At 39.3% G+C, this 22,950-nt stretch overlaps 1 protein-coding gene across 1 annotated transcript; it reads right to left on the bottom strand.

Moving 5' to 3' along the window:
- Positions 1 to 20,590: 20,590 nt before the first annotated feature.
- On the bottom strand, positions 20,591 to 21,572 carry LOC106979023 (olfactory receptor 24-like). The gene has a single exon (XM_015076783.3). It carries the CDS (start codon positions 21,539 to 21,541, stop codon positions 20,591 to 20,593), a length of 951 nt encoding a protein of 316 aa, XP_014932269.3. The 5' UTR covers positions 21,542 to 21,572.
- Between the last annotated feature and the right edge of the window lie 1,378 nt (positions 21,573 to 22,950).

Raw genomic sequence — 22,950 nt, 5'->3', positions numbered from 1 at the left:
TCAAACCCCACGTTGGGCTCTGTGCTGACAGCTCAGACCCTTGGAGCCTGCTTTGCATTCTGTGTCTCCTTCTAGCTCTCTCTGCCCCTCTCACACTCTGTCTCTCTCTCTCTCTCAAAAATAAATAAATCTAATTTTTAAAAATTAAAAAAAAGACAAATGAACAACCAAAAAGCAAAATCAGAACTCTAAACACAGAGAACAAACTGATGGTTGCCAGAGGGAAGGGTGGGGGGAATCAGCAAAATGGGTGAATGGGAGCGGGAGATACTAGCTTCCAGTTATGGAATGAATTAAGTCACAGGAATAAAAGGCACAGCATAGGGAATACAGTCAATGATGTAACAGCATCATATGGTGACAGATGGTGGCTACACCTGTGGTGAGAATAACATAATGTCTAGAGAAGTTGAATCCCTATGTTGTGTACCTGACACTAACATAACACTGTGTATCAACTATACTAAAAAAACCTACCTCATCAAAGGAGATGCAGCTAAACCAGTACGTAGAGGTAAATTCATGTTCTTAAAAGCATAATGTAGAAAAGAAAGCTTGAAACTTTAAAACTATTGAAAGTCATAAGAGAAGACTTACACACCTGGACAGATTACATGATCATATGTGCTCAGTTCATAATCCTGTATCCCTTTAATGACCATTTTCTGGGTGATGTCACAATGGTTTTCTATCCCCCACAAAGAACACCAAGTCTGACGATTACCCATCAACGAGAGTATGTGTGTACAAGTTCGGGGTCCAGTGGGGAAGTTCCAGCACACAACTGGAGCAAAATCAACCTGAGGTTTGGCACTTTGAAGGGGGTAAGAAGGACAGCTTCACTTCAGCAACATCACACATCCCTCAAGGCAGCACAGCTCAGTGCCAAGGAAATACCCTCAGCCCTTGATTTTTCCCACGGGGGAAAGTGAGAGTGTGTGAGTGAATGCCTGAGTACCCCCAGCTGTACAGGATGCTGACAAAGAGACCCACCTTTTTCTCACCCCATGAAGGTGAGCTTCATGACTGAGGGAAGGGAGAGGCTGGGAGCAGAGCAGGGAGGGCTTGGAATGCATTGAAGGGACACAGATCCTGCTAATGATTCCACAGATTCCATCAGGAAGCCAGCCCACACACCACTGGGAATGCCTGTCACCTGTTGACCCTCCCAACTCTCCAGCAGGTACTCCCAGTGCTATGTGTGCCTCACCCAGGAACACCAACCAACCATGGCTGGCTCCCTGTGCATGTATGCCTCCAAGGGCAGCAAGTGTGGGCATTTGCAGAGGGCTAGTGGGCAAGTGTAGAAAACCAGTCCAACTCTGAGGAACTGAGAGAAAGCACACAAACTTGGGCATTTCAGGGCACCGCTCTAAGGAAAATAAAATGAAGGCTGTCAGCCCCTGGCCTGGCTTTTCAGAATCAAGAGAAGGCAAACAATCTTAAGAATGTCCCCTCCACCCAGTGTAGGAAACAAGAAGTGTGAAGCAGGTGTATTTATTGAAAGGGTCTAAGAATCCATTGAAGAGCCTAAGAATCCCTGGGAGGGTTAAAAGAGAGATTTTTCTCCCAAAGCCAGTCTTTAGAGATTGGAGGAGGTAACTGCTTCTTCAGATGTGAAAAGCATCAATGCATGATTTCAGGGAACATTAAAAATCAACAAGACATGACACAACCAAAGGTACACAATAATTTTCTAGTGAGTGACACCAAAGAAATGTAGATCTATGATCTGCCTGATAAAGAATTAAAAATAGATGTCTTAAGGAAGCTCAATGAGCTATAGAAAGATAATTCAATAAAATCAGGAAAAAAAATCATGCATATGATCTTATATATAGAAATTCCTAAAAAAACCACACACACACACACACACACACACACACACACACACACACTGTTGGAACTAATAAATGAGTCAGTAAAGTTGCAGGATATGAAATAAATACACAAAAATTAGTTGCATTTCTATACACTAACAATGAACTATCTGAAAAAGAAATAATTAAAACAATCCCATTTACAATAGCATCCAAAACAAGTAAAACACTTAGGAATAAATTTAACCAAAAAGGTGGAAGATCTATATACCAAAAACTATAAAGCACTGATGAAAGAAATTGGAGAAGACACAAATACATGGAAAGATATCCTGTGTTCACCAATTGTAATAATTAATATTGTGAAATTGTTCATTCTACTCAAAGTGAGCTACAGATTCAATACAATCACTATCAAAATTCCAGTGGCATTTTTCACAGAAATAAAGGACACAATCCTAAACTTTGTATGCAACCACAAAAGACCCCCCCCACGCAAAAAAACAAAGCAATCCTGAGAAAGAACAAAGCTGGAGGCATCACATTTCCTGACTTCAACTATATTACAAAGCTCTAGTAATCAAAACAGTATGGTACCAGCATAAAAACAGACATAGAGATCAGTGGAATAGAATAAAGAGCCAGAAATGAATCCATGCACAGACAGTGAACTGATCTTTTACAAGGGTGCCTAGAACACACAATGGAGAAAGGATGGTCTCTTCAATAAATGGTGTTGTGGGAACTGAATATTCACATGCAAAAGAATGAACACAGACTCCTATCTTACACCACTCACAAAAAATAACTCAAAATGCACTAAAAACATAAATATAAGATCTGAATCCATAAAACTCCTAGAAGAGAACCACGGGGGAAAGCTCCTTCATATTGGTTTTAGCAATGTTTTTTTTTAAATAAATGACACCAAAAGCACAGGAAACAAAGGCAAAAATCAACAGGCAAGACTATGGCAAAAGGAAACAATCAACCAAAGGAAAAGCCAACCTATGGAATGGGGGAAAATATCTGCAAACCATATATTTGATGGAGGATATATCCAAAATATGTAAGGAACTTACACCACTCAATAGCAAAAATACAAATAATCTGATTAAAATGGGCAAAGAAGCTGAATAGACATTTCCCTAAAGAAGAGATACAAATGTCCAACAGGTACATGAAAAGGTGTTCAATATCAGGGAAACACAAATAAAAATCACAATGAGATATCACCTCACACCTTTTAGATGGCTTTTACCAAAAAGACAATATATAATAACTGTTGGCGATGATATGGAGTAAAGGGAATCCTTGTACACTTTTTGTAGAAGGGTACATTGGTGTGGCCACTTTGGAAAAGAGTGTGGAGGTTCATCAAAACATTAAGATAGAAGGGCACCTGGGTGGCTTAGTTGGTTGACTTTGGCTCAGATTATGATCTCATGGTTCATGAGTTTGAGCCCTGCTTTGGGCTTGCTGCTGTCAGTGCAGAGCCCGCTTTGGATCCTCTGTCCCCCTCTGTCTTTCTCCTCCCCCACTTGCACTCTGTCTCTCAAAAATAAATAAAACATCAAAAAACTTAAGACAGAACTATCATATGATCCAACAATCCCTCTTCTGGGTATGTATCTGAAGGAAACCAAATCAGTATCTCAAATGGATATCTGCTCTCCCAAGTTCATCGTAGCATTATTCACAATAGCCAAGATGTGGAAACAACCTAAATGTCCATCAATGGGGACTGAATAGAGAAGCTGTAGGATATATATATAAAATTCAGCCACAAGAACAAAGAAAATCTTGTCATTTGTGACAACATGGATGAACCCAGAGGACTTTATGCTAGGTGGAAATATTCCGGCCCGAGACAGACAAATATTGTATGATCCCACTTATATGGGGAATTTTTTAAAAAGTCAAACTCATAGAAACAGCCAGTAGAGTGGTGGTTAGTTCCCAGGGGCTTGGGGAACTGGGGAGCTACTGGTCAAATGGTATAAGCTTACAGGCAGAAGATGAGTAAGATTTGGGTATCTAATGTGCACCAATACTATATTATATACTTGAAATTTGCTGAGGGGGTAGATCTTAAGTGTTCTCACTTTGGCTCTCTTTTCCTTAACAGTTTTGGTCCCACAATCCTTTGGAGATTCTGCTAAACTATAGGCCTTCCCCCACCCCCCACCCCCGAAAATATATACCTTGACACATACTATTTCAGGGTTTTCATAAAACGTCCTCAGCTCCAAGTTAGGATCCAAGTTTTCAAAACTTTCTTTGTAGAGGGTCTGCTAGTTTTCAGACGTGATTCTCAGACTTACAACTCCAAGCTTCCAACACCCAGACCTGAGTTGCTGCCTGCCAACTCATCTGGAAAATTTGCACGAATGTAGAGTGGAATGATGAGAAGCATGCAGATAATTGGATCCAGATGGACTAGAATTAAAACCCTGGCTTCTAAACCAAGTGACTAGTAACTTCTCTAAACTTCTTTTTCTGTATCTTTATACACTTGGGAGAAATAATATCCACCTCTGAGTTTTCTTAGAAGCTGGAGCGAGGTAGCCCGTGAAAAGTGACCAAAGCAGCGCTCAGCATCACAGTATGGTCTCAGTCAACATCAGGCAGCGTCACCTGATATGTAAAGGAAGGACTTTGAAAAGAGAAACACCTAGATGGTTCCTGGGCTCACCACCTGGTAGCTAAGTGACCTTGAGTGAATTGCCTAACCACTAAAACCTCACTGTCGTTGTCAAAAAGGAATGATGGTAATGGTCGAGGATTAAATGAGACATGCACATAAAATTATCTGCAGTGTCTGACACAGAATAGAATGGTTATAATAAGCAGTGATAGCCCTTTCTTTTCCATCCTGCATGGCAAGTTCATTAGATAAAAAAAATAAAGTCTATTTTCTGCTAGAGCCTCTCTTTCTGTGAATGAAATCACCATCCTTCTAGACAACTGTGACCAAAACTGACTCTTCCTCCCTCATTGCTTCCACTGCCAAAGCCAATTCATCAATGAGCCACCACATCTTCCAGAAGTTGAATGTTCCATTCTTCTAGTCGTTTTCCATCTACCTCCTCCTCCCGCCATTACTTGAGAGTAAATCAAGGCTTCCATTAGTTCTGGGTTGCCTTAATCCAAGTTCTGGTTCTTAGTTAGTCCTTATGCATCCATTCTCCGTCTTCCAAACCGTCCTGAAGTCACTGCCAGATAAATTCTCATGAAGTATACCTCTGACCATATCACTTTTATTCACTTTCCCATTCATTCACTCATTTATTCTACCAATTCCATCAACAATTATTGATTGGGCTGAGTGGTGGGACAAAGACGTGAAAAGACACAGACCTTGCCCTCCTAAGACATGAGAGCAGAGACTGTATGTCTGTTCATTTTTGCACCCAGCATCTTATCCGAGATATAGGAAGCATAAACACAATTGCTCAATATGTGCATGATTAAATAATAATTTTCTTTTATTTTGAGTGCCTCCAATAATGCCAGACCCTCCCTTAAGTTCTTTGCCAATTTGCTACTCACAACAACCCACTGAGGTGGGTTCTGTTTCACATATAAGGAAATGGAGACACAAGGAGATTAAGAAAATCAAATGGTGTCTCAAAGACAGCAGGTTGCAGAGCTAAACCAAGCAGTCTGAATCTAGGGCCTATACTCTTGATCTCTGTATTTCAAGAATCTGAAGTGAATGGATAAATTCACAGTTTAATAAAGGAAACAGACTCAAGAGGCATTTACTAAATTATGCGGAAATGGACATAATAGAAAATTGCCCTGAGAATTATAAAAGTACTCAGGAAATGCAGCTGAATCAGGCAGTGATCCCTGGAAATTCTGGCATCTACACAAAAGACTACGAACCACTGTCGTCCACTGAACAAAATCCAAATGTTTACCTTCACATGAAAGAAATCTGATTCTCTGGCAAACCTGTATGTTTTGCTGTATTTACTACTGCCCTCCTAAAATTATGTTTTATACCAGATTGGAGGGGGGAGGGTAACCAATATGCAAATCCCCCTCACCACCCCTCCTTCCCCGTCATTTCCTGTCTCTGTGTTTCCTCAGATTTCATATTACCTAATGAATCCCTAGTATGTGCCAAGCACTATAGTAGACATACTACATATATGACATGTTGTCCTAACAACAAACTGTGAGGAAGGGATTATGCTCCCCTTTTTACAAATGAGATGATTGAGGCCCAGCATGGAGAATTCTGTGAGGCTCCCACAGTTATTAAATGAGCTTGGTTCCAGTGTGTGTCCACCTGAGTCCAAAACTCAGAGCCCTTCTACTGAGCCACGCTGCCCTTCTGCATTCTCTCTTTCTGGCTTTCCCTGGCCCCCGTACCATCCTCCACCAAATTCTCACTCACTTATTCTGCCACTTGCTGTTTTTCCAGAACTCTTGGGAAAAGTTTAAGTCTCTGGAACTGGAAGTCTCACATGCTCCCTAATCATCTTAATGAAGTTCCACTCAAGAAAGCACACAACTCATATCCCACATGGAGCCCCAGTGCTTGGTGTCCAGGGTTTCTCAGTTGGGAAAGATTAGGGATTTCCAATGACTTCAGAAGCTCAGTGATGGAAATAACTCAAACTTACGCCAACAGAGCCTGGTGGAAACACTTTCTTCTTTGAGATACTCAACTGGGCTCGGGAAAGCAGGTCCACATACTAAGATTATGCTTCATGCTTGTTGCAGGAGAAGGGAGACTCCTTATACTTAAAGTCTCCAGTTCAAAGAATTGTCTGCCTAAAGAAACAGTTATCATTGAGCTATTGAATTTGAAAACCTCACGAGTTTCAATGACTATTTTTTTTAATTAACCCAAACAACATGAATTAAAGTTTCAATTTAGTTTTCAATAGGGGTTTAATGCCTTTTTGAATTACTGGTTTAACCTAAATTTTGAAAAAAATGTGATGTATTAATATGCATACTATAAAAAAGTTTGAAATATTATATTTCTTAAATATGGGGAGAACATTAATCACATTTAGCAAACATTTTTTCATTCAAACCTGTATATTAAAATAAGTGAAATGATTAATTTGAATCACGGTCAAGTTCATGATTCACATTTTGGGATAGATTCTTTTCTTAACGCAGTACCTAACTTTTGATAACCTTTCAAAATTAATATTTGATCATATAAGTTATGTCAAATACAGATGATCCTTTAAAGGTCACACTGTCCATCTATGTAGCAACAGTTCCAAAGTATTTTTGGGAAGTTTGATAACTTTTATATCTGAAGTGTGCTTAACCAGAAAAGTGAAAATGTTAATGGACAAAAAGGTATTTTTAAAACTTCAAAGTGATAAATGATTTTTAATAAAATTAACCTCAAACTAATAAACTTAAAATCTGTAAGCAAATCAAAATAAAGTATTAGTTTAACAGCAAAAACTAGATATTTATTTGTTAGAAGCTGCCTCTCTTCATTGGGGATTTTTAATTATAAAATTTCCAGCAGATGTGAGCTTTAAACGCCCTTAATACTTGAAATTGTTAGATGCTTGATGAGTAAATTACACTTGCCTCTAGAATTATAAAAATCTGAGCTTTATAAAATGCATCTATTCCTGAAGGTAATTTCTCTGATGATCAACTGTAAAATTTCATACAGTACTAATATCTCACTGGAGTGTATATAAGTTTCTGAGTAATATTTTTAAATAAAATTTATAGATTCATTAAAAAAAGATAATGCTACAAATCATGGGCTTTGGAAAGGGCTTGCTTAGCATCACAGCCAGACTACATTGAGCAGATGCATGGGTGGCCACTGGATTCAGGCTTCTGAGCTAGGTGCTATCTAGAGCCCAGTAGAATCGCTCACTCTCTGAGGACACAGTGTCTGTCCTCTCTTTCTACTGTGTACATTCTCTCCAAGGGCTCTCAAGCTCTTGCTCGCTCTTGCGTGCGCGCTCTCTCTCTCTCTCGCTCTCTGTCACTCTCTCCTCTTACCCTCCAAGACCACTTACTGGACTATCTTTTCTCTTCTTGACATGATCACTGAGGCATGAGTCAAACTTGGCTCAGTTTCCTCCCTGGTGACAGTCAATAGAGATCCTGGTTCTGTTGCCCAAAGAGGACCAGATCCCGGAGACAAAGAGGATGCCTCACAGAGGCACAGGTAGGTATCCACCTGGCCCAAAGAAGACAAGCTAGGGTGGGGATGAATTGTAAGAACAGAGGGAATATTTACAATTTCTGGGCCAAAGAGAAGTCAATTCCCAAGGCTCCTTGTTAGACAAATTGTCCAATTTCACGTCTGTTCCCTGAATACCTCAGTTTCCTGTGGGGGCTGGGATATGGAAGTAGGACGCCTGTATTGACTGTTTCAGGTCTTTAGGAGGCAACTGGGTGCAAGTTGCCAGTTTCCCAATGGCTCTTCATCCTCTCCTTGGGGATCTCTCCAAGGTCAAGGGCTTCCCCTAGAGGAGGTGTCCACTCTTCTTTGAAGCCAGTGTTCCTCATCAGCTCAAGAACCAAGAAACACCTCTGTACATTCACCCAGTGATGTCACACCAAGAAACAAAGACTACCTCCAGCCCCACTTACCCCCAAGAGGGCAGCTGTCTGTAAAGACACCGTGGCTGCCTTCCAGTTCTGCTAAGGGGGCAAGTGGAATCTCACCTGATGGACACACGCCAAGAGAGAGGCTGGCTGCATGGGTCTGCAGCCAGATCCTTGCTCTGAATATTGGTCCCAGGGTGGCATCTGTGGGAGTCTCTACCTTTGCGTATTTAGGAATTCAGTTTTAGGAGGTCACTACCAGAAATCTCAGGTCATATGTCCGCTCAATAAACACCCACTGAACCAACTGATACATTAAGTGCCAGTTTTTAAAAACCTTAAGTTATGGAAATCAGCCAACCATAGGCAAAAGTAGAGAACATAATACTAGGCTGAGTCATATGAAATTGCCAACATTCTACCATTTTTGACCAAGAAGATGGGCAATTTTTCTCATGGATCAGCTTAATGTGATGAAACCATGTGTATTTGTCACTCAGTTTTAATGATTATTGATTCAGAGTCTTGTTCACCTGTATTCTACTTTGAGCTCTTAACCAGAATTATATCAGAGCAAATTCTATATATCATATGATTTCAGTAAGTCTCTTTAAAAAAACCCTTATTTATTTAAAATTTTTTTAATATTTATTTTTGAGAGAGAGAGAGCACGCGCATGCAGGGGAGTGGCAAAGAGAAAGGGAAACACAGAATCTGAAGCAGGCTCCAGGCTCTGAGCTGTCAGCACAGAGCCTGATGCGGGGCTCAAACTCACAGACCATGAGATCATGACCTGAGCTGAAGTCAGAAGCTTAACCAACTGAGTCACACAGGCACCCCCCAAAAACCTTCTTTTTAAAATCTTTTATTTTTAACCTTTTTTAATGTTTATTTATTTTTGAGAGAGAGAGAGAGAAAGAGAGAGAGAGAGAGAGAGAGAGAGAGAGAGAGAGACAGTGCGAGCGTAGGAAGGCAGAGAGAGAGGGAGACACAGAATCTGAAGCAGGCTGCAGCCTTGAGCTGTCAGCACGGATCCCGACGTGGGGCTCGAACCCACAAACCATGAGATCATGACCTGAGCTGAAGTCAGACGCCCAACCAACTGAGCCACCCAGGCGCTCCAAAAAACCTTCTTTTTAAAAGAATAAACACAATACCATTATTTTACTTTAAAATGTTAATAATATATATCCTCAAATATTCAAATTACCCAAATTGCCTCATAGCTTTTTATCATGTTTTTCACATTAGAATCCCAAAATACCCATATGTTCCAATTAATTAATTGCTGTCTAGGGGTGCCTGATGGATCAGTCGGTTAAGCATTTGACTCAGGGCTCAGGTCATGATCTCCTTTCATGAGTTCGAGCCCTGCATCAGGCTCTGTGCTGACAGCTCGGAGCCTGGAGCCTGCTTCAGATTCTGTGTCTCCCTCTCTCTCTGCCCCTCCCTTGCCCACATTCTGTCTCCCTCTGTGTCTCAGAAATAAATAAAACATTAAAAAAATTAAAAAATTAAAAATTATATATATTAATATATAATATAATATATAAAAATATATATTTATTATATATTAAATTATATATATTAAATTAAAAATTACATAAATTATATATAAATTATATAATTTATGTTTAGATGTATACACTTGAATCAAAATCAGGCTCAATATTGGGGAAGAAGGATACTCCACAGGTGGTTGCTACACTTTCTTCAGAATGCATATATTTTTTTCCAACTTTATTAAGATATAATTGACAAATAAAATTGTTTTGTGATATATTTCAAGCATACAAAGTCATGGTTTTATATACACATACATTGTGAAAGGATCCCCACAATCAAGTTAATTAACGTATCCATCACCTCACAGGTTTACTTTTTTTTTTAGTGAGAACACTTCAATTCTACTACCTTAGCAAATTTCAATGGTGTGGTACAGTATTATTAACTACAGTCACCATGGTGTATACATTATATCTCCAGATGTTATTCATCTTTTTTTTTTTAAATTTTTTTCAACGTTTTTTTTTATTTATTTTTGGGACAGAGAGAGACAGAGCATGGACGGGGGAGGGGCAGAGAGAGAGGGAGACACAGAATCGGAAACAGGCTCCAGGCTCTGAGCCATCAGCGCAGAGCCTGACGCGGGGCTCGAACTCACGGACCGCGAGATCGTGACCTGGCTGAAGTCGGACGCTTAACCGACTGCGCCACCCAGGCGCCCCTGTTATTCATCGTATAACTGAAAATTTGTTATCTTTTTACCAACCTGATCCCAATTTCCCCCCACCCCCTGGCCACTGGAGACTACTATTCTACTCTCTCTTTCTATGAATTCAAATTTTAGAAAATTTCACATACAAACGATACCATGCAATGTTTGTCTTTCTCTGACTGGCTCATTTCACTCAGCATAATTCCTTCCATTCATTCATATTTTTGCAAACAATACGAATTGTTGCAGGATTTCCTTCATTTTTTTTTTTTTTTGCTGTTTTTTTAAAAAAAGTAATTTATTGTGAAGTTAGCTAACATACACTGTGTACGGTATAGTTTTGGCTTCAGGAATAGATTCGCATGATTCATCACTTACATGTAACACACAATGCTCATCCTAACAAGTGCCCTCTTCAATGCCAATCACCCATTTTCCCTGCCCCCCCAGCCCCCCACCTGTCTGTTCTCTGTATTTAAGAGTCTCTTATGGGTTTGCCTCCCTCTCCGTTTGTAACTCACTTTTCCTTCCCTTCCCCCACGGTCTTCTGTGAAGTTTCTCAAATTCCACATATGAGTGAAAACATATGATATCTGTCTTTTTCTGACTTAATTCACTTAGTATAAGGATTTCCTTCATTTTTAAGGCTGAATAATATTCCATTGAACATATACACACCATATTTTCCTCATTCATTCGTCAATGGGCAACTTAGGTTGTTTCCTTATCTTGACTAGTGTGAATAATGCTGCAGTGAACATGCGCATAGAGGTATTTCCTCAAGTTGATTTCACTTCCTTTGGACATATACCCAGAAGTGAGATGGCTGGATCATACCGTAGTTCCATTTTTTTATTTCTTGAAGCTTTGCACTGTTTTTCATAGTGGCCGCACCAGTTTATATCGCTACAAACAGTGTAATGCTGGACGAGGCACATATTTTCCATTGTCTCTCTTTTTGTGAAATCTGCAGTCATTGAGATTCATTGTCTAAACACAATATTTGATGAAAGATTGCAAATAAATGTCTACCAGGCATTCATTTATGAGCTGGAATACTACAAAAATAAACTTCCCCTCCTTAAGTCTCTGGCCAGTCTGAGGTACTATTTGTAGAGGAGTGTTGGTAAAAAAAAAAAAAAAAAAAAAAAAAAAAAAAAAAAAAAAGCTTGAATCTTAATATTATTTCCATCTATTTATTGATTTTCAAAATAATTTCTTGGCTCTCTAACATTTTCCACAGGTGACAATGAGTGTGGGGTTTTTTTTTCAATCATTATTTGAATCCCTGTATTTTTAACATTTTTTTTTAACAGCAAAATGTATTCTCTCATAGTTTCGGAGGCCAGAAGTCCAAAATCAAGGTTTGGGCAGGCTTAGCTCCCTCTGGAAACCAAGAAAGAATCCATTTTCTGCTTCTATCCTAGCTTCGTCTGGCAGCTGGAGACCCTTGGCATTCTTTGGCGTGGGACTGTATAAACCCAAGATGTGCATTCGTCCTCACATGACCTTCTGCTCTGTGTGCCTCAAAGCTATCCCTTCCTTATATAAGGATGCCAGTTTTTGGATGTAGTGCCAATCCTAAAATGGTTTCATCTTAAAATCCTTACCTTTATTTCACCTGAAAAAAAGTCTTAATCTTCATAAGGTCACAGTCTGAGGTTCTGGGTGGACATGAATTTCGGGGAAGGGAGGTGGACAGTATTCCACTCACTAAAGTCACCTTATAAATTGCCTCTAAAATATGATTTCGCTTCCCCTGTTCTTTTTTTCCCTGATGCTATTGCCATTAGACGTGGTTGATAAGAGTCAACTTTCAAAATAGCCTTTATTTTTCTTGAACATCCTTTAAAATGTATTTTTTAAATGCATCCATGCTTCTTTCTTTTACCAAAGCAAGAATGTTAATTGAAGGAAACTTGGAAAACATGGGAAGGCACGAAAGAGAAAGTAAAATCACTCGTATTCTCTCTCTCTCTTTACTACTTTAACCATTTTTAACCTTTTTAGTGTTTATTTATTTTTGAGAGAGAGAGAGAGGGGCAGAGAGAGAAGGAGATGCAGAATCTAAAGCAGGCTTCAGGCTCTGAGCTATCAGCACAGAGCCTGATGTGGGGCTCGAACTCATGAACTGTGAGATCAGGACCTGAACCGAAGTTGGATACTTAACTGACTGAGCCACCCAGGTGCCCGTCCACTTTAACCATTTTTAACTGTACAGTTCAGTGGCATTAAGCACATTCACATTTGTGAATCCCTACCATCCATCTCCAGAACTTTTCATCTTCCCAAACTAAAACCCTGTCTCCTTAAAGGCTAACTCCCCATCCCCTCTCCCTCCAGCCACTGGGAGTACCGTTTCGCCGTCTCTATGAATCTGACTCCTCTTTGCACCTCATATAAGTGGAATCACACAGTATTTGGATTTTCGTGTATGGCTTATTTCACTTGGCATAATGTCTTCAAGATTCATCCATGTTGTAGCAGCAATGGACACCTGGGTTGCTTCCACACATGTAGTTATGGTGAATAATGCTTCTATGAACATAGATGTATAAGCATCCATTTGAGTCTTTGCTTTCAATTTCTGGGGGGCATATACCCAAAAGTGGAATGTTGGATCATATGATAATTCTAGGTTTCATTTTTTGAGGAAATGCCTTACTATCTTCCATAACATCTACACCATTTTATATTTCTAACCAGCAAAGATTCCAGTTTATCCATATACTTGCCAAAACTTTTTTTTCTATTTGTTTTGCTTGTTTTTATAATAGTCATCCGAATAAGTGTGAAGTGGTATCTCATTGGGGTTGATTTGCACTTTCCTAATGAATAATGATACTGAATAGTTTTTCATGTGCTTATTGGCCATTTGTATATCGTCTTTAGAAAAATGTCTATTTAAACCCTTTCCCATTTTTTTTAACATTTATTTATTATTGAGAGACAGAGAAACACAGAGAGTGAGCAGGGAAGGGGCAGAGAGAGGGGGAGACACAGAATCCGAAGCAGGCTCCAGGCTCTGAGCTGTCAGCACAGAACCCGATGCGGGGCTCTAACTCACAAACTCTGAGAACATGACTGGAGCTGAAGTCGCATGCTTAACTGACTGGGCCACCCAGACGCCCAACCCTTTCCCATTTTTAAGTGCATTGTTTGGTTCTGTTGTTGTTGATGACGTGGAGTTCTTTATATATCTTAGATACTAATCCCTTATCAGATACATGGTTTGCAAACATTTTTGTCATTCCATGAGTTGCCTTTTCATTCTGTTGATAGTGTCATTTGATGTGCAGAAGTTTTTAAAAATTTTTTTCTATATACAAATTTTATATTTATTGCATGTAATCAAACCCATAATTTAACCACTGGCAACCACATTTACGTATGGGGACACACATGTACATGATTTCAGTAAAAGAGTAGAACACAGCAATGCTTCATGGGTTGATTTCACACTGTGTCTAAAGTGTCTAACCCTGAATCAGGTCTCCCACAATCCCCTTCTGAGTTAGAGTTGATCTAAGAGACATTACCATAAGGTTTGGAAGTTTCAGGTGGAGCAGGAGACCACAGTGACCCAGATCTACCAGTGGGCACAAGGCAGCAGCTCCCACTAGCTTTCCCTTGTGGTACCTTTGGGGCATACAGACCACTCAGAAAGCTCCAAAAGTTTTTAAATTTTGATGAAGGACAATTTATCTGGATTTTCTCTTGTTGTCTGTGTCTTTGATGCCATAAGTAAGAAATCATTGCAAAATCCAATGTCCTAAGGTTTCCTTTCTATGTTTTCTTCCAAAATATTCTATAGCTATAGCTCTTAAGTTTGAGTCTTTGATCCATTTTAAGTTAATTTTTGTATATGGTGGAAGGTAGGGGCCCAACATTTGGGGTCAGTTTTTTTGCATGTGGATTCTGGTTTCCCAACACCATTTGTTGAAAAGATAGTCCTTTACCCCACTGAACTGTCTTCCCACCTTCATCAAAAATCATTTGACCATATATGCAAGGGTTTATTTCTGGGCCCTCTATTCTATTCCATTAATTTCTATGTCTGTATTTATGGTAGCACCATACTATTTTGATTACTGTGCTTTGTAGTAAGTTTTAGGACCATGAAGTGTGAGGCCTCTGAGTGTGTTCCTATGTTTCAAGAGTAATTTGGCTATTTAGAGTCTTTGAAATCCGTATGAACTTTATGGTAGATTTTTCTATTTCTGCATAAAATGTTGCTGAAATTTGCATAGGGATTTTATGGCATAGTGAATCTGTCACTTGCTTTAGGTAGTACTGACATCTTAACAATATTAAGTCTTCCAATCTGTGAACACAGAAGCTTTTCTTATTTATCTGTGTCTTCTTCAGTTTCTTTCAACAATGTTTTGTAGTTTTCAGTATACAAATTGTTTGCCCCTTGGTTAAGTTTATTCCTAAGCATTACGTTGTATCCTTTTTTGATGCTATTGTAAATGGGATTATTTTCTTGATTTCCTTTGCAGATGGTTCATTGTTGGTGTGTAGATACACACTGATTTATGTGTGCTGATTTTATATCCTTTGTACAACTTTGTATAGCTTTGCTGAATTTATTAGCTCTAGTGTGTTTAGCTTTACTGAATTCATTAGCTTGTGTGTGTGTGTGTGTGTGTGACATGTTTGGGGTTTTCTACATATAAGATCATACCATCTGTGAACAGAGATCATTTTACTTTTTCCTTTCCATTTTGGATGTCTTTTATTTATTTTTCCTGCCTAATTGCTCTGGCTAAGACTTCTCATATTATGTTGAAAAGAAGTGATAAGATCAGGCATTCTTGTTTTATTCCTGATCTTAGAAGAAAAGCTTTTAGTCTTTCACCATTGAGTATGGTGTCAGCTATATTTGTTGGTTTTTTTCTTTTATTTTTTTTTTTAATGTCTGACATTTATTGTATTGAGGTAGTTTCCTTCCATTCTTAGTTTCTTGGGTATTTATAGCACAAAAGGCCGTTAAATTTCATCAAGTGACTTCTCTTCAACAATTGAAATAATCATGTGTTTCTCCCCCTTCATTCTATTGATGTGCTATATACATTGACTGATTTTTCTTGTGTTGGACTATTCTTGCATTCCAGGAATCAATCTCACTTGGTCATGATGTACAATTCTGTCACTATGTTGGGGTTTGTTAGTATTTTGTTGAGGATTCTTGCATTAGTATTCATAAAGGATGTTGGTCTGTAATTTTATTTTCTTACAGTGTCTTTGCCTGGCTTCGATACCAGGGCAATGCTGGCCTCACAGAATGAGGTTGGAAGTGTTCCTCCTCTTTCTGGAAGAGTTTGAGTAGTACTGGTGCAAATTCTTCTTTAAAAGTTTGGACCACTGAAGCCATCTGGTCCCAAGCTTTTCTTTCTAGGGAGATTTTGGATTACCAATTCAATCTTCTTATTAAGTTTTTTTTCTTCCAAGATTTTATTAAAATTCAAGTTAATTAATGTATAGTGTAGTATTTGTTTCAGGAGCAGAACTGAGTGATTCATCACTTATATATAACACCCAGTGCTCATCACAAGTGTCCTACTTAATGCCATCACCCATTTAGCCCACCTCCCAACTCCCCTCCAGCAACCCTCAGTTTGTTCTTTATATTTAAGAATCTCTTATGGGCTACCTCCCTCTCTGTTTTTATCTTATTTTATTTTTCCTCCCCTTACCCTATGTTCAACAGTTTTGTTTCTTAAATTCCACATATAAGTGAAATCTGACTTTCTCTGACTGACTTATTTCACTTAGCATAATACATTCTAGTTCCATCCATGTCTTTGCAAATGCCAAGATTTCTTTCTTTTGATAGCTGAGTAGTATTCCATCTTATATATATCCCCTCCATACCTTCCTTATCTATTCACCAGTCAATGGACCTTTTGGCTCTTTCCATAATTTGGCTATTATTGATAGTGCTACTATAAGCATTGGGGTACATGTGCCCCTTCAAATATTTTAGAAGAACAAATATTGTCAAAATGTCTACGCTACCCAAAGCAATCTACACATTCAATGCAATCCCTATCAAAGTAACAGCAGCATTTTTCACAGAGCTAGAACAAATAATTCTAAAATTTGTATGGAACAAGAAGAGACCCTGAATAGCCAAAGTAATGTTGAAAAAGAAAAGCATGAATGGCCAAAGTAATGTTGAAAAAGAAAAACAAAGTGAAATGTATCATAATTCTGGACTTCAAGCTGTATTGCAAAGCTGTAATCATCAAGACAGTATGGTACTGGCACACACACACACACAAAAAACACATAGATCAATAGAACAGAATAGAGAACCCAGAAATGGGGTCCAGAAATGGACCCACAACTATATGGTCAACTAATCTTCAACAAAGCATGAAAGAAAGTACAATGGAAAAGAGACAGCTTCTTCAACAAATGGTGATGGGGAAACTGGACAGCGACATGCAGAAGAATGAAACTATACCACCTTCTTACACCATATACAAAAATTCAAAATGGATGAAAGACCTAATGTAAGAAAAGAAACCATCAAAACCCTAGAGGAAGAAACAGGCAGCAGCCTCTTTGACCTCAGCTGAAGCAACTTCTTACTAGACATGTCTCTGGAAGCAAGGGAAACAAAAGGAAAAATGAACTACTGGGACTTCATCAAGATAGAAAACTTCTGCACAGCAAAGGAAACAATCAACAAAACTAAAAGGCAACCAATGGAATGGTAGAAGATATTTGCAAATGACATATCAGATGAAGGGCTAGTATCCAAAATCTATAAAGAACTTATCAAACTCAACACTCAAAATAAGTAATCCAGTGAAGGAATGGGCAGAAGACATGAACAGACATTTCTCCAAAGACACATAAACCGCTAACAGACACATGAAAAGTATTTAACATCACTTATCATTAGGAAAATACAAATCAAAACCACAATGAGATATTGCTTCACACCTGTCAGAATGACTAAAATTAGCAACACAGGAAACAAAAGATGTTGATGAGGGTGCAGAGAAAAGGGAACCCTCTTACACTGTTGACAGGAATGCAAACTGGTGCAGCCACTCTGGAAAACAGTGTGGAGGCTCCTCAGAAACTTAGAGATAGAGCTACCCTATGACCGGGCAATTGCACTACTAGATATTTGCCCAGAGGATGCAATCTCCTTTAAAAAAAAAATGTGGGGGGTGCCTGAGTGCCTCAGTCAGTTGATGTCCAACTCTTGATTTCAGCTCAGGTCATGATCTCATGGTTTGTGAGTTCAAACCCCACATTGGGCTCTGTGCTGACAGCATGAAGCCTGACTGGGATTTTTTCTCCCTCTATCTCTCTGCCCCTCCCCCTGCTCTCTCTCAAAAATAAATAATAAAAATAAAATAAAAAATAAAAAATAAATTTTTAATGTTTATTTTTGAGAGAGAGAGAGAGAGAGAGAAGAACACAAGTGGGGGAGGGGCAGAGAGAAAGATGGAAACAAGAATCTGAAGCAGCCTCCTGGCTCTGAGCTGTCAGCACAGAGCTTGACATGGGGCTTAAACCCATGAACCGCAGGATCATGATCTGAGCCGAGGTCAGACGCTTAAGGGACTGAGTCACCCAGAAGCCCCTAAAAATTTTTTTTAAATTTATTTAAATCCAAGTTAGTTAACATATAGTGTAGTATTGGTTTCAGGAGTAAAATTTAGTGATTCATCACTTACATATAAACATCCACTGCTCATCCCAACAAGTGTCCTCCTTAATGCTCCCGCTCATTAGCCCATCCCCCTAACAACTCCCCTCCAGCAACCCTCAGTTTGTTCTCTGTATTTAAGACTCTCTTATGGCTTGGTGCCCTCTCTATTTTTGTCTTATTTTTCCTTCCCTCCTCCTAATTTCTTAAATTCCACATATGAGTGAAATCATATGATATTTGTCATTTTCTGACTGACCTATTTCACTTAGCATAATACCCTCTAGTTCCATCCACACTGTTGCAATGGCAAGATTTCATTCTTTTTGATCACTGAGTAATATTCCATCATGTATATGTATATACACATACACACACATACGCACATACATACATACACACATGCACACATACCACATCTTTATCCATTTATCAGCTGATGGACATTTGGGCTCTTTCCATAATTTGACTATTGTTGATAGTGCTGCTATAAACATTGGGGTATGTGTGCCCCTTTGAATCAGCATTTTTTAATGTCTTAACATAAAACAATTGAAGACAGTTTAGCTAACAAAACCTTAAGAGATTTTATTGGCTAATGAATCTTTCATTCCATAGAAGGGGAGGGGGTCAAATCAGTGCTTTAGCTCAAGCCATATCTTTCTGTATCAGAGAGAAATATTCACAAATATTCTGAGTCCCAGGTTGTAATAGTCTTCCAAGTTTGCAAATTCCAGCTCTCTCCCAGCCAACACTGTGATTACTTCCATGCATGTGGCAAGAGAATGGAAGGAAACTTAGGAAGGAAGAGGCTGTGGATCAACTTTCACCTGTGTTTTTAGTTATCCAAAACATTCCATGACCAGATGCATGGGTACTCCATTGCAAACTCCAAAATTTTTAAATTCTGTATTTTATCCATTAGGACATTCCCCCACTAAATGGATTTTTCTACCTGTGCTCTCACTAATAGTTGCCATAACAGTACCAGGTCTGGTATCTGTTTGTTCAACTGAGAAATTCTAATTTAATTTTCATGGAAGGAAGTGCCAAAGGCAAATTGGATGTGTGATCATTCGAAGCCATTTGGCTTAAGATGATGTCAGCTTCTTAGCACCATTTGAAAATTTCTGGCCCCTGAAAAGGCACCACTCATTTCACTTCAGTTGTAAATCTCCATATGAGTATTAGCACTACCACCCAATAATTAAAAAAAAATGAAATGTATTACCTTCATAGGGGCTTTGGAATGACTAAATGAAACAAAGAAAAGAAACATAGTACGGTGTATGGCACAAGATAAACTCATAATGAATAGCTCTCACTTCTGTTGTAAGCAGTGTTACTACTCCTATGCATTCCACAGGCATATATGATGATGGAGATATGCCTTAGCTTCCTTTTGGCTTAGACATTCATGATTCAATTGATTGGCATTTTTCTCTTTGAAAGACTTATACTATTCCTCATCCCCTTAATGCGTGGCCTGAATTTTTTCCCTTGTGATTTGTGCAACTTTTATCTAGGTCATGCCATCTTGTTTCTCCAGAAGATAGAATAGGAGTGAAGTTGGCGGGGGGGGGGGGGCATGATTCATTCACATGCTCCCTGACTTTGGTCCCTGGAAATCAATTACTGCCTGGTTCTCTGGAAAAAGCAAAACTCTTGAATTGGTCCCAAAGTCCTTGATCTGGCATGACCCAAGTCATTCACCATAACTGGATATTTCACTTTCACTTTCTCTTGCTCTCTCGTCTTTTCACATACTGTTTTTTTTTTTCCCTGATACTCTTTCTCCTCATATTTGCCTGAAAAACATCATCTTATCCTTTGAGGTGAAAGATCATCTCTTTTAGGAAACCTTCCCTGACCCCCCTTCCAGACTCTGTTGGGTGTTCCTACTCTGTCCTATCCTTGCCCTCGTGTGCGTATTTCGTTCTATTATAGTTAATGTCCAGTGTCATCTCCCACATGCAGCTATAAACTCCACACTATAGGAATCTTGTGTCTCCTCACCACTCCCTGGCTAGCACCTATATCAAGTTGAGAATATGAACTCAATAAATATTTGTGGAAAGCTAACTGGATTTTGAATCAGGACAAATCCAATCTGGTAGGGCTAGACTGATCTTGACACATCCTTACTTGTCCCAGTAATTGAGAACATAGAGTAATAGGGCCATCTTGAGATTTCCTTCGAAACTTCTACAACTCAAACTCCAAAGTGGCTGTTTTCCCAAACCGTGCAATTCTATACTTGTGCCCAAGACCCTAGATGTTGAGATCTTACTTCCTGGAAGTTTCCAGGTGTCCTTGTGGTCAGGAAGATGAAGTGATCTTTCTGTTGACAAGCTTCCTCAGGGCCCCCTTCAGATCTCTGTTCCTCAAGCTATAGATAAAGGGGTTCAGCATGGGGGTGACTGTAGTGTACATCACAGCAGAGGCTTTCTCCTTCACAGCTGTGCGGACAGAGGAGGGACACAGATAGACCCCAATGGTGGTCCCATAAAGGAGAGCAACCACAGAGAGGTGGGAGCTGCAGGTGGAAAAGGCTTTCTTCCTGCCCCCTGCAGAAGGGACTTTCATGATGGCCACAATGATGCGAGCATAGGAGGCCAGGATGCAGATAAAAGGTGTGGCTATCACCAGCCCAGCCACAATGAGCACAAAGATCTTGTTCACAGACGTGTCAGTGCAAGAAAGCCTGAGAAGGGGAGTGAGGTCACAGAAGTAGTGAGGTAGCTCATTGTTCCCACAGAAAACCAGACGAGCCATCAGGAGGATATGAGTGAGGGATATAAAGTAGGAAAACACCCATGGGCTACCGGCCAGCAAACCACAGAGGCGTGGGCTCATAATGGTGGTGTAGTGTAAGGGGTGACATATAGCCACAAACCTGTCATAAGCCATCATGGCAATCAGGACACTGTCAACGATGCCAAAGAAATGGAAAAAGTACATCTGGGTCAGGCAGCAGGCATAGGAGATTGACTTGCTCCTGATTTGGATGTTCACCAGCATCTTGGGGACTGTGTTGGTGGCCAGACCAAAATCAACCAAAGACAGGTTAGCTAAGAAGAAGTACATGGGGGTGTGGAGGTGGGAGTCTGAGCTGATGGCCAGGATGATTGAAAGGTTTCCCATGGCCATGACCACATACATGCAGAGGAACAGAGAGAAGAGGAGGGTCTCCTGCTCTGGAGTTTCTGAAAGCCCCAGGAGGATGAATTCTAATGCGCTGGTTCGGTTCCTTGGTTCCATGGGTATCATTCCTCTGAAAGTATTGAAAGGGGACAGTTACATGAATGCCATGGAGATGAGTCCAGAAGTTTAGATGAGCTTATAACCAATTGCTTATCTGTGTTATTTACAATACTAGCTTATATATATTTTGCACCTTGAACAATTGATACATTGCAACAACACAGGTTTGAAGACTCAGTTCAAAGGACCTTGACTGGGGTATTGCCACTTCAGATACAGATTGGGAGAGGACAGCATGCATGGGTTTTTGCTGAAAGAATTACTCAAGAATATGCGTCAGGCTAAAATAAATGGAATCCACAGAGTAAGTGATGTCCAAGAAGCAATGGTTTACTAAGAAATTGGTATATGTGTAGGAAAAGTTTAAACAAAACACTGAGTCTGTAAAGTAATAATTGTAAAATGTGCGTAATCAAGGTGAATTAAAATATTAAGCAACAATAACAGAGCATATAACAGGTAATTAGAATGAAAAATTACAATGTTCTTGTATTGCTTTGCAGGAGAATAGAAATATCGAGTATTTTGGACCTTCTTTGTCAAACACGTATGATAAAAGATTTTGTGAAACCACTAAAATAAAGAACCTAGAGTATGTAACTTCTAACTTGGTACGATGGATACATTGGAAATAAAGAGATTTTCATCATACCACCTGGAACAGGAAAGGTGTTTTGAAGTTTATTTATATTGTCTCACAAGAGTAGATACTTAAACTTTAATAAATTTTGTTAAAATGTCAGTAGTCTAAAATTGATCATTGTGATCTTACACCATGGAAATCAGCAAATGCTATCAGAGTGTGACAGTTGGCCCATTATAAAGTCGGAAGGAACTCATTCCACAAGACTGCCCTCATTCTGACACTAACTGCATGTTTAGGGGCTCCCTAACAACCCACAATTTCATAATTCACTAGAAAGACACACAGCTGTTATATTCATGGTTGCCATTATTATCCTCCCAGTTAGAGTTTATTACAGCTGCCAATCGTATTCTAATAACTTTGTGTGGTGACAGATGGTAACTGTACTATTGTGGTAAGCACTGAATAATGTATAGAATTGTCGAATCACTATGTTGTACACTTGAAATCAATGTGCCATGGCATGTCAACTATCCTTCAACTAAAAAGTAGTTTGTTACAGCTAAAGGGTGCAGATTAAAACCAACCAATAAAAACAGCACACAGGGCAGAGCCCAGTAAAATACCAAATATTGAGCCTCCATTGTCAACTATCACCAGAGTCAAGACGGCATCGCTTTTAATACACACAGAAAATTGCCAACCAGGGAAGCTCTCCTTAACTTTAGTGTTCGGAATTTTTATGGAGACTCCATCACGTGGGAACAAATAACTGTCCTCATCCCTCATATCAGTCTCTAAGCTCCAGTCTTCTGAAGATTGGCTGATA

Source organism: Acinonyx jubatus, chromosome A2 (assembly GCF_027475565.1).
Source record: "Acinonyx jubatus isolate Ajub_Pintada_27869175 chromosome A2, VMU_Ajub_asm_v1.0, whole genome shotgun sequence".
NCBI classification, from domain to species: Eukaryota; Metazoa; Chordata; class Mammalia; order Carnivora; family Felidae; genus Acinonyx; species Acinonyx jubatus.
This window is presented reverse-complemented; position numbering and strand designations above follow the sequence as displayed.

Excerpts from the sequence above, each read along its gene's own strand:
- LOC106979023 (XM_015076783.3), bottom strand. The coding sequence starts at position 21,541 with ATGATACCCATGGAACCAAGGAACCGAACCAGCGCATTAGAATTCATC.